Consider the following 13,107-nt stretch of genomic DNA (forward strand, 5'->3'; position numbering starts at 1 on the left):
GAAAAACAATAAATTTAGCTAAACATTTAGAATGATGGCAAGATGGTGAACAAAAATGCATATATCTATTAAAAATATCACGATGAAACATACTTATTCTATGTATTGTCTTTTTACACTTATTAATTTTGTATGTGTATGGTATGCATATCATAGCATGCATATGGAAGCCAACGGACACTCTGCAGGAGTTGGTTCTCCGCTGTCATACAGGTCTGGGATTGAGCTAAGGTTGTTAGAAATGGTAGCAAGTGTTGTCACCATCTAAGCCATCTCCCTGGCCCTGCTTAATGAATGTTCATAAAAATAAAGTGATTGAGCTACTCACCACTACACCTATGTTTTTTAGCAAGACATGGCAAGAGGGGCAGATAAACCTTGACACAGTTCCTATTCCTTTGGCGGCTGCTCACTTCTTTCCACCAATATGCACAGGTCTCCAAACCTTAAGAAACATCTCCAGAATGTGACCATAAGACTACTAAAGGTCACAAGAGTCCCTAAATCCTGCTTGCTAAGAAAGCAGTTCTAGATCATGGGAGGACCAACCTACTCTAATCAAGATACACTGAAATCAGTTGTAAAAACAAATACACAAAAGATTTAAGCTATTTTTAAGAAACTGTAACAAGGGGTTTGAGGTGTAGTTCAGCTGTGAGAGTGCTTAACTAGCATACATGAAACTGTGGGTTCAACCCCAGGACCATATAAACTGGACGTGGATGTAATGAACTTTGAATATATTCCTTCCTAGCACCTTCTCCTACCCCCTCCTCTTTCTTCCCAGGCACCCCCTCTTTTACTCTCATAGATTTGGGGTGACAGCAGGGTGCGGATGAGCAGTGAGTGCAGTAAGGGCTGTGGATCCTTCTGGAGTTCTCATAGTTCATCTGGGAGCAACAAGGCAAAATTACATGCTGCTTTTGCACCCAAAATACTATTAGCCCTAAAGGTGAAGAGCTGCAAACTTTCCTTTCCAAACTTTAAATAGAGATTTTGCCAGTAGTGATAATTTCCTCACCAAACCCTAAAGACTGTGAAATGTCAATTGTGGGTGAATTTCTATTAGCTTCTTTCCCAACCTTCTAGCCAGTAGCCAAAAAGATAAGTTTATTTGCTCAATTGGTCTAGATAAAGAAATCTTCCCCAAACTTCAGCTGGCTTAGAAATTGCAATTTGGCATTCTTTTGGCCTCGTTCATTTGAGCTCAAGAACTGATGGGTTTTATCTTCCACCTTCCTCTTTTCATCTGGCTTCCCCAGTGACTTTCAATTACTCTCCTTTCTACAGGTTATAAAATAGAGGGACAGATGAAAATCACGTAAGTAATTTCCCAGGCCTCACTGAAGTTTTCCTCAATCATCATAGCATTAGGAGTCCTCAGTATGGCCTCCACAGACTCACTATATGATTGACAGCTATGAACTTAGTCTTGACCCCTTGGAACACATCCCATATAGAAATGCATTTAGTCACCATCCACACAAAGTATTTCACAACAAAAGGACAATTTTTCTAGAGCTCAGATGCTTTACCTGAAATGGTAACTGGCCCTCCCTATCTTGCAGGAACGTTTCAAGGATCCTGAGTTCATACAGGAAAAACATACAATATAAAGTTTAGCTGAGTAACTATGCTTTCCTTCTGTCTCCTGATGGATTTCTATCAGGACCTTGGATTTGGGTAAATTAAAAAACACATGCTTATTTGTTCACTCTTTGGTTAGTTAACAACTGTTTACAAAAGATTCAAGGCTGAATCAGAAATTAAATAACCCCGAAAGGTTAAAGCCTTGAAAGTGGGGTGAAATGGCATCGTTTTGTGTTCAGTTTCTGGGTCTGCTTGGCTGCTGTAGTAGCGGACTCAAACTGAAGTTAGTTTAACTTAAACATGTATTGAACTCATATTTTATAGATGATACATACAGGTGGCTTACATCTTGCTCTCCAAATGTCTGTTAAACATCTAGAAATAATGAATAAATTTTTTTGAGCCAAAACTTTGTATATTTTTTTCTTCCTCCAGAGTCTAGGCTGTTTTTCTGCAAACAAATGCTGAATTAAATGCAGTTAATTTTGAAAGATGAGAGTTAGTTCATGGAGACTTAAAGAGAAATGGGGTTGATAGACTTGTCTTCTTTAGTTTGTTTAATTTCAAGGTAACTTCTAGTTTACAGGAAGGAACCGTTCTATGGATGGTCCAGGAAGACTGTTTAGAGACCGAAGTCTGAAGATATTTATTAGTGGCTGAGGAAGGAGAGCATTCACTTAGTTGGACTAAAGAAAACAGAAAGTGTCAGGGCAGTAGTAGCTCATGCCTTTAATCCCAGCACTCTGGAGGCAGAGGTAGGAGAATCTCATTGAGTTGGAGGACAGCCTGGTCTACAGAGCAAGTTCCAGGACAGCCAGAGCTAAACTCAGAGAAACCCTGTCTCCAGAAAACAAAACAAAATAACAGAGAAAGGAATTTGAATGATCGTAAATGGATACAACATGAGAGGTTCAGTCAATGTTTCCTGACAGGCCCAGTAGCACAAAGCTTGCAACTTATACACAAAGAAAGGATGGCTGGGGAATGGCTCATACCAAACAGCAAATGTTAAAGGAGATAATACACTTTAGTGATAGTTACTGAAAGTTATTAGATAAAGACACAGCTTTCCTTTCTGTGGGGAATAAGATACGAAAGATGAGACTCAAACAAATAATTTCCCAGGCGCCACTGGAGATAATTACAAGTATCACCATGTTATTTATTGAGAGAAACTACTTTCTTGATAAAGCAACTAGGAGATTTTTGATGTTTTTGTGAACTGAAAAGACAGAGTATAGAAAAGATGATTTCCCAGAGAAAGCTGAAGCTGTGATTTTTGCACAAATTGGGGATTATGTAGTATCCAGGTAGACCCAAGAGAGCAACAATGCCCATGTGGCTAGTGTTTTACATTTTCAAGGAAGATCACATTACAAAATCTCATCAAAACTTATACTAGGGGCCAGAAGATGGTTCTGTGGTTAAAGGTACTTGTCCTTGTAAAAGACCCAAGTTTAATTCCTAGTACCCATGTGGCAACTCACAACTATCTAAAGCTCCAGTTACAGGAGATGTGACACCTTCTTGTGAATTCCACAGACATCAGGCATGTGTATGGAGCACAGACAAACATGAGAGCAAAACACACATAAAATAAATAAATCTAAAAAACTCCAGTCTCCTAGTAATCCATGCAGTGGCATCTGTAAACTGCCCTCAGATTGGGATGAATTGAGATTTAGGAAGACCAAGGTAAAGGGCTGTTTAAGGTCCCATAACTGATACACAATGACCAGACATGCTCCTTGAAAACAAACCAACTGTGCTACCTTAAGTAGAGTATCTTACAGAGGATAAACCACTATCAGAAGTTCTGTGCACAAGCTGTAGCTTTCTTATAAATCAGCTTGGTAATTAGCAGTCCTAGCACAATGGAGACTTCTGTAAAGGGTGTTCACAAACTGAGCTGATCCTTGAAGAAGCTACAGTAGAAACTTGGACATGTAAATTTGTGGGGAATGAGGTGGACGAAGGTAGGGTTAAGAGCGAAGAGGAGGAAGCGAAAACTCAGTATGGTGCCACACACTGCAATCCCAGCACTTGAGAAGTGAAGTAGGAGGATCAGGAGTGGAAGGCCATCCTGGGCCCCATGAAAACACTGTCTCTGTTTCTTGGTTGTTTGCCTGCAGGTATGCCTGTGCACCACGTGCATGCAGTCTGCATGGAAGTTGGAAGACAGCACCGGATCCTTAGGAGTTACAGATGTTTGTGAGCCATCATGTGAGTACTGGGAATCAAAGCCAGGTCTTCTGGAAGAGCAGCCACTGCTCTTAACCACTGAGCCACCTCTCCAGCCACATGCAGGATGAAGAAAAGGAGTAGATTAAACAGATATAAGAAAAAGGGCCAGGTGGTGGTGGCACATGCCTTTAATCCCAGCACTCAGGAGTCAGAGCCAGGCAGAACTCTGTGAGTTTGAAGCCAACCTGGTCTACAAAGTGAGTTCCAGGACAGACACCAAAACTACACAGAGAAACCCTGTCTTGAAAAAACAAAAGAGAGAGAGAGAGAGAGAAGAAATGACAAGGTATGGACCAAAAGAATGTGGAGTCAAGAAAGAGAGAGAGGGAGGAAGAGAGGGAGAGAGAGGGAGAGAGGGAGGGAGGGAGGAAGAGAGAGGGAGAAAGACAGAGGAATCAAGACATGATTTTTAAAGATTGCTTCATGCTATTTATCTCATGTTGCTAATTTTATTATTTAAGATTAAGTTTATATACAGTCAGTCTGTTGACTTCTAAGTTGAGACTGTGTAGATATAGATAAAATGGTACATACTTTTTAAGCAAAGTAAAAACAGTTACAAGAGCTACTATATGGAAGACCAGGCCAATTAGTACACCAGATCACCCTGACCTATCCAGTTGTTCCAAGGAACAAAAAATTGAATGTTTACGGAGATATCCAAAGATTCTAGTAATAACAATAACCTGGCAAGGTATTAATTATATTTCAAACATATGTCAAACATATGTAGCTTGGTAATCCCAAAGAAATCTTTCAAAATTAAAATTTCAATATAAAAGAAACTTCTAAAAATCAAATTAATGACAATATGTAAGAAACTGCATTTATTCTAAACTTCCATAGAAAAAGGAATAGATATTCACACACATATGTGTGCATATACAGGTTGTGTGCATGTGTGTTTATGGTAATGTATGGGAGTGTGTGTGTGTGTGTGTGTGTGTGTGTGTGTGTAGAGAAAGAGAACACACTTGTGAGAGGGGTATGCTTTAGCCTACTGAAGATTCACTGTATCAAAATTTTTCACACCAATGCCATCAGAGGCATCTTCATGTGAGAGGGGTAATGTTCAGATAACTGATCCAAAGCTAAGAAGATTCTGCCTAGATTATGTCCTGACTCACAGTGTGCTTTCTGAAATGCAAATTACAGTTTGTCAGTCAGTTATTATTATTAATGTTTATAAGAAATACTTTCTACAGCATGTTTTCCAAAAGATTTAAAATTAAATTAGTAATTTAATTAGTATGAAATTATCATAAAAACTACTGAATGCAGCTATTGGTCCAGGATCTGTAGAGACACACATATATTTATTACTTGGAACAAGAAACTATTCAAATTCAGTTCCAAGAGAAATAGAAGTTACTAATAAACTGGGCCCTTGTCCAGTCTGTATTGCTAAATCAAGCTACTGTAGAGAAGAGAGTCTGGCTCCTTATACACTCTATTTTCACCAGTATATGGATTACAATGCTTGAATGTTCTTGTTTACAATTAAGTTTTCAAGCTTAGGAAACAATGTGAATAGTAAATGAGACAAATACCGTAGATATCATTTGGAAGGAAAACTCTGGCCATTACAATAGGCTACCAGGTTTTCTAGGGACAAGAGCTGGCTTGGATTCACTTCCTGTGGCAACAATGTTCATGGCTATGAATCCATACATTTAACATTTACATGTTCATGTCTATAAAAACATAGAGCAAACCGTGTACAAAATCCATACAATAGTCTGTTTACATGCTCATGGCCAAAAACACATATAATGGATTGTTCACAGAAGTTCAGGTTCAGAACTGACTCCTAAGGACCACAACACACACACCTATGGAGCTCTTAGTCTTTAATTCTGAAACAAAGAGCAATTACCACACCAAACTCTACCAAGGGGAGCTCCATGCAACATTATTTCCCAAAACTATTCTTAAGAAGAGCAGTCGACTCAAGCAGCCCAAACTTAGAGCTCTATTGGGGGGCTGCAATCACATTAGGTCCCCGCCGAAGGAGGCCTAAGACCAAGAGAACAGCTTTAAAAAGTCTCATTTTTCCCCTAATTTATTTGAGCACTGAATCCGTCTGTGTATTTTTACTGAAACTCTGTGTAAGTCATCTTTGATAGGAAACCCCTTATCTCATATGAAGAAACTCAAGTCCAGCTAGGTCAGGTGACAGCGGCAGAGTTAGGCGATTAGTTGACAGGTAACTGATAACCCTCACCTTTCAAGAGTCTCCAGGACATTTTTCAGTCCTGTGTTCTCTCTTCCCTAGAACACATAATTGAATAATCTAGTCCAAAACTCTCGTGTTAAAGATAAAAAATGTCCTCACAGAAATGAAGCAGCTGCCTCAACTGGTCCATGAATACATGTCTGCCGTGGAAAGCAGTACCCAGCTTTTGATTTCGACACTAGCATCCTGCCCATAGCACCACGCCAATTTCTGCAAACCACACTGTTGCCCCTTATGTAAGAAGTCATGGACAAAGAGGGAATTTAACTGTCAAGGATCCATTAAAATGTTTATTAAACCACTTTTGTGTCAATAGGTATTTTTGAATCAATTAAGTACGATTACTTTTACTTACAAATGTCATCCACTGTGACAGGGAATCAGTGTTTCAAGCTGTTGAACAGGTCATCATCCCTGTCTTGTTGGATGACACCTGTAAATAAAATAAATCTATTTTTGAGTGAGATTTCTAAGTCAACTCTATTTAAGATGCATGCAGTTTAAGCAAAGAGTAATGTCCTTAATGATGTACTACTGGAACTACTGGAGAGACAGAATTCCCAGTGCTGACTACTTTCTATAGTTTTTCTTGGCCCCTTAGAACAATAGTCCTGGGAGTTTAACATACAGTGTTGTCAGAACACAATCAGAATAGTGGGAGTCTTATAGGTGGTGTTTATCTTAGTCTCCTGACTCTGTGATTATCATTTCTACTTTATACTAGGGACAAGAGACGTCCTATCAAGTTAAATAAAGATTCTAATGCTAAATAAAATATATTAAGTGTCATTATTTCACCTCCCTAGGAGTGAAAAGTAATATATACATTAGCTAAGATCACCATTAGGCTGATAAACTTTCAAAGATGTTATTTCAAGAATGTAAATTCATGTCTACATAAACTACTATAATGCCATTATTAGATATGGAAAGTGCAGTTGTTCCTGGAAATATCACAGGTAGAAAATAAAAAGTGGAAAAAAAATGGGAATGAGACAGAAAAGAACATTATTCAATATAGCACACATTTATTATTTTAAACTTTGGCAACTTCCAAACAAGATTTGCATCTCTTAGCAAATATAAATATAGGAAAGACCATATTTAAAGCAAAATTTCAAGGGCCAATGATTTAAAATGTTGGTTTCTCTGTAGTTACTGAACATCAATTGAGCTAAGATCTGCCAGAAACCAAAATTAGTGCTGGCCAATGAGCACTAAATTCCCATCTCCTACCCATCCACAGCAAACTAATCTTATGCTGCTTTATGCTGAGGTCACAGACAGAGACCACATTGCAGGTTTATTACCAGCCAAGCACTGCTGGGGTGCTTACACATACTATCCCACAACCCTACGACTTGGCTCTCATCACAAATTTACAAGTAAGGCAAGACACAGAGTGACTAGTTCACAGAAGCTGGGCTCTACACCTCTCTGCACACCCTTAGCCACCAGAGACTCCTGCAGACACCAAATGAAGCAACATGCTGCAACCTAGACAGAGAATGATCCAGAATGATCCTTTAACTCAGACCCACTGTAACATGTAACAACAGAATATTCTCTCTGCAATAAAGGGTGAGGGAGAATGGTATCAAGGGTAGACAATCTCAACACCAGAGGATTAAGACTTTTCATGCTATTCTGAAATACATCATGACTAAAACATGACAACTGAAAGTTTAAACTGTATTTTACAATTAAAGAAAGTAAATCCTTCTAAATACTAAGGGATAAATCCTCCCACTCAAGGCTGGCTGATTCTCTTAACAGTGTAACCGTTATCAACAGACAGAATTAAATCATGTGTATTAAAATAAATAACATTGTTAAAAACAGAACTATTTAGAAACTACATTTAAAGAAAACAGAAAGTTCTGAGGTGACCCCTCAGTTCCTTATATGATAGTAGCTGTCTTTCTTAGTCACAAGCTATGCTTCTGACCAAAGCCCCTTAACTTTTTGTTACTGGGCCATTTTCCAACATATTTTTAAAGCTGAAGATGAATTTTTTTTAAAGGGACACAATCAGGAGCAAATATATACCTGGCATATTCTAATCAAACAAGTAGGAGATATGCAAAGCTCATCCCCACAGACCCAGACACTAAGAAAACCGCACTCCCTTCTGAAAGCGCTGTGAGAACCAGAGACTTTCAGGCAAAGAGGTGCTCTGCCAAGGACCCCCCCCAGACAAAGACAGTGTGGTTCATGATAGCTTACCCTTTTCTCTGACACCCCATCCTGGCCTGCAGCCTCTTTCTCATCATGTGTTTCTTTCAGGACTGCCATGTGCTGTTTATATGCTGGCTCTCTGTTTAAGGTTGTGTATCCTATGTGCTCATAAATTGGGTTTATCGTCATCTTGGCAATGTATTCTGCTGCCTTGGTTTCAATATAGAGAGTAATCAAGCCATCAGTCACCAGATCGTGGATGGACTCAAAGCGTTTCTCCCCCACAAAGTGCTTTCCATCGTAGTACAGCCTGAAGTTTCTGGTTTGACTTCCGAATCTGCCTCAATGAAATGGGAAAGATGCTTTTAGGAAAAGAGAACAAGTAAATTCTTTCTAAAGAAGAAACAAATGCACAAACACCCCCAAGCTGAAATCCATTGCTTTTGTTTGTATATTACTGTTTAGATCAGCTGTGACTAATATCTATTAGTCACTCGGAATACCCAAAATTCAACTGCTAAACCCAAACAATGGACTTGAAATAACTAGGATTTTTAGCATGGTGATCCTAGAAAACATTTTTACTTACTTAAGCCAATTCATTACACTTATAATAAAGCAGGGAAAATAAATTGTATAACCTAAGAAGGCACATTCAATATGCAATTGGTCAACTATAATATATAAAATTTCTTCAAGTTGAATAACGCAAATATTCAATGTGCTTAAAGGCTAGTATTCAATGTCTTTCAACAGGGAGGTCCTATTTACTGCTCATCAAGTGGGATGACAACAATCATTACACTTGTGCTGCCTCCAGAACTGAGCCAAGCAGCAGAAAGCACGGAAACACACTTGGGCATTTCTGGCCAGAGGTCAAGGACTTGTTCTTCCCTTTAAACTTATGTGTTGGTTAGGTAAAGACAAGAAGTGCTTGTAAAATACAATACATAGAAGTCACATACCATCAGACTATAGAAATCTGTTGTCTGTTTTGATGATATGCTTCAGTAACTGAAGACGGGTGGTTTCCCATCATAGTAAAGTCAGTATTTTGCTTCCTGCAGGAAACCTCAGAATTGGCTCCAAGTTGGCATAACTGACACCAGTGTCCTTGCCAGGAGGTACAGCCACTCAATAGAAGCCAACGCCAAAGTGGAAAGAGCTGCCAGTTTCAGAATCAACACCAATAAAACTAAGCAAATCAGAGAGGATCTTCTTCATTTGGTTGTAAACACACGCACACACACACCAGAAATGAATTTTAAAATTCAAGTAGTTTTTGCTTTGAAAAGGCACCACACGAAGCTGCAAACTCAGTATGCAACAACATTCTGGCACAGACAGTATTTCAACTGTGTAGGAGCTAGACATTTTTATTCTGTTTTATTTTATTTTGTGACATGGTCTCACTGTATAGGTCTGGCTGGCCTGGAACTCTGTAGACCCAGCAGGCCTTGAACTCAAAGAGATCTGCTTGTCTCTACTTCCTGAGTGCTGGGATTAAAGGCGTGCAGTACCACTCTTGCTAGGAATTAGATACTTTTAAATAATGGGTCCAGAATGTTCTGGGTTTTTTTTTGTTTGTTTGTTTTTTGTTTTTGTTTTTTTGTAATTTAGACTTTAATAATACTTAATCCAGAATCCAACATAATATCAGTGTTGAACTTTTAACATAAAATTATCCACCTTTTGTTCCTTCAAAAGCAATCAAGTTTTTACTTATACTCAAGTAAATGAACCATATAATTAAACTTTCCTCTAAACTTAAACATTTCTCCCAAGCAAATTTTCATTCTATAATTCTGTGTCTCAAAAGCTAGAAAGATAAAATGTTTATGCCAAAATTAAAGTTTTTCAGTCTAATATACTTCTATGATTTCCTTTTTCTAATATGTATTTAAACGCGCGCGCGCGCGCACACACACACACACACACACACACACACACACACACACAGAGAGAGAGAGAGAGAGAGAGGGGGGGGGGGACTGTCTAAGCTCCTTTCCATGGTGGTTATGGCCATCAAACTAAGGCGAGTCTGGGCAGTTGTGTGCATCACCTGGCTGGCACACAAGTGTCTTCTGAAGGCTGAGCAGTACAGAGAGCGGAGGGTGAGGGAAGGCAGGTGGTGGAACTGGTCCAAAAGGGTTAGATATAGTTTGGCTGGAAGTATAGGTTTGGATTTCTGCTTTACCCTTCAACTTCAAGAGGTCCCCTCCATGATTCCAGCTCCTTGTCAGCATGCTAGCCTTGAGGGAGCTATGAGATTACTGAAGGAGCAAACGGTCATAATGTACCTGATTAAACTTAGTCTCAAAGGACATGGAAGCAATGTCCATATTGGAATTTTGATTAGCATTTTCTTTAGGAAAACGACGTTATTTTTGCTAAAGGGATGTCAGGTTTTCCTTGTCTGCCCAAACCAACCCCCTTTACTTAGGGAGCTACATAGGGACAGGCTAACAGCACGCGCTGTCAGAGGCCGCTCCACTACTTTGTTGTTTTGTGCTCTGCCATGGGATCTGTGGGATCGGAAGTAGAGGTCAAGCAGAATATCCTTGGGAATGGAGGGGAATGGCTGTAACAAAGAAAAGCAAAAGAGGAAGACATCAGATTGAGGATGAGGGACCTTCCTTGTAACAGTGCTCTGCTGGTATGTCCTTTACTCAACAAATACTCAAGAAAATACTCAGACATTTTCAACACTAGGAAGTTCATGATGTCCTGCTCATATAGCAACCACAATGGGAAATGATAATCATAGAAACAGATCAAAGAAAGATAGGAAATGCTGAATTTCAAAAATCTCAAGTTAAGATTAAAATCTTTTTTTACATCTATTTATGTGTGTGAATGCATATATGTGCATGCCCAAGCACACAGAAGTCAAAGAACAATTTCTAGGAATTGCTTCTTTCCTTATACCATTTGGGTTAGAGACTGAACTCAGAACATCAGGCTTGGTAGAAGCACCATTACCAGTTCAGTCATTTGTGACTGCTATCCCTCCATTTCTTCAGGACAAATCACTTCTGCTTTCTGAAATAATCATCTGCCTCTGCCTGCCTAAGGCTCAGTGAACATGCCTAGACTGGAGCAGTCCCAGCTCTATCAAGACAGACTGAAGAGGATGAAATTCATGTTCTCCAAAGTGGTGCTGGAGTTAACAAGCAGGAAAGACTGAGGACAATCTGCTCTGCGCTGTGATTGTGGTATGGAATTACCACTTCCTACAAAGACTATGCTCTCCAGCTAGCTCTTCTTCTTTAAAGAACTATGTAATATTGTGCCCAGTTGCATTCAGATGTATTTCAAAATTTGTAACTCTACTATTTAGCTTTAAAAATATGAACATAACACTCTTTTCCAGCCTTTGCTTCCTTGTGGGTAAATCATATTCCTAAAAAAAAAAAATTCAGTCTAAATACATAAAATGATGAAAATATGTATAAAGTGTTACTTACTGTAAAACCAAAAATTAATTTTGATTTGAGGCCAAAGTTATTTTGAAGTGTCTGTTCAAAGGACTAGAAGCTAAGAGATGTCTCCTGTTTACAAATAAAAAATAAAGCACACCTAAGACTATGTCCACTAATACTGAGGCATGGAGGAGTCTCTAGGAACAAATACATGAAAATGTTTATATCATAAACACAATTTGTATTATTTACCAGAGCCAAAGTATCCAACTCACTGGTGGAACACTAGAAACACCTCAGAAGCACAGTCATAAACAAGCCTTTGGTAGACAGGTGGGAGTAAGTGATGAGACACTTGATGATCTAAACGCCCCTTAAAACACTAGGCTATGACTTTTGCCTATCTTGCTACATAATTTTGATGATAAAATGGGGGACATTACTAAAGTATGTAAGTTTATGACTATGTTCTCCTCCCATAAGCCTAACTAAATTTCCAAAGATGGCACCAGACAGCTGTACGGTGGATTAGATGACAACCAACGCAAGACTCAGCTAAGTACCCACTGCACTCCTCACCCTGCCCTTGGCACCACAGAGGAAGAGACCGATCGGTGGAGCACAGGCAGAGCAGACAGTAGAGGTGCCGTCCTGAACACAAGGAACTGAGAGCACCACTTTACTAGGTCCTTAGGGTGCTCCTCTCCTGGTAAGAGACCTGAAGACTTCTCTGGGGAATCTCATTAACTCTACAATAAAGAGCACCATCCTGTAACTGTCAGGCTCCCCTGAACACTCAGAACTACATCTGAGCCTAAGTGCCAAATACACTTAAATATGGTAATCAGCCAGTAACCACCCAGTATCTAAGAAAAACCTTCACACAAGACCAAGATAAATAGACAGAATCAGGTCAAGTTGGAGGAAACAAATCATTCACAGGCAAAAATATTATTCTTAAAGTATCTATATGCTAAACTATAGGATCTCTCTTATTTCCATCCTTAAATAGAAGTTACCCCCCCCAAAAAAAATCAGGATGCCACAAAGAAGACACAAAGTAAAGAGTCAAGGTAGAAATCAAAGAGATAATCCAAGAAAATAATCACAAAGGAAAGACAGAAATGTACATAATTTGCAAAGATAGGCCCACAGTGTGTGGGTAAACATAACAAGGTACTGAAAAAATAGAGCAATAACTGTAAGTGAACCCTCAAACTGGCAATGTAATGTCTGACATCACTGAGCACAGCAAGGATGCAGAGCTGCTACAGAGCCAGTGTCTGCTACACTGTTTAACAGAGATTTATTTGGGAAGGCTGAACACCAGCACACATATATACCCCAGGACACTGGAAGCCCAGTCCTAGGAGCTAGATATATAGTTCTATAACCATCCTAAAGGAATATAATACCTAGAAATATTGCATTATAATT

The 13,107-nt window shown here is 39.1% G+C and overlaps 1 protein-coding gene across 5 annotated transcripts in view; it reads right to left on the minus strand.

Annotated features, from left to right (window-relative positions):
- Positions 1 to 13,107, minus strand: part of Chn1 (chimerin 1) — a 153,749-nt gene that overhangs the window by 61,595 nt on the left and 79,047 nt on the right. For 4 of the 5 annotated variants that reach the window (XM_036183987.1, XM_036183986.1, XM_036183990.1 and 1 more), the window contains one exon: positions 8,297 to 8,585. In XM_036183987.1, coding sequence (XP_036039880.1) covers positions 8,297 to 8,585 — 289 coding nt within the window. Of the gene's footprint in view, positions 1 to 6,425; positions 6,450 to 8,296; positions 8,586 to 13,107 lie in introns of those variants that run through there. The other variant, XM_036183992.1, reaches the window with a different exon arrangement.

Source organism: Onychomys torridus, chromosome 4 (genome assembly GCF_903995425.1).
Source record: "Onychomys torridus chromosome 4, mOncTor1.1, whole genome shotgun sequence".
Taxonomy (NCBI): domain Eukaryota; kingdom Metazoa; phylum Chordata; class Mammalia; order Rodentia; family Cricetidae; genus Onychomys; species Onychomys torridus.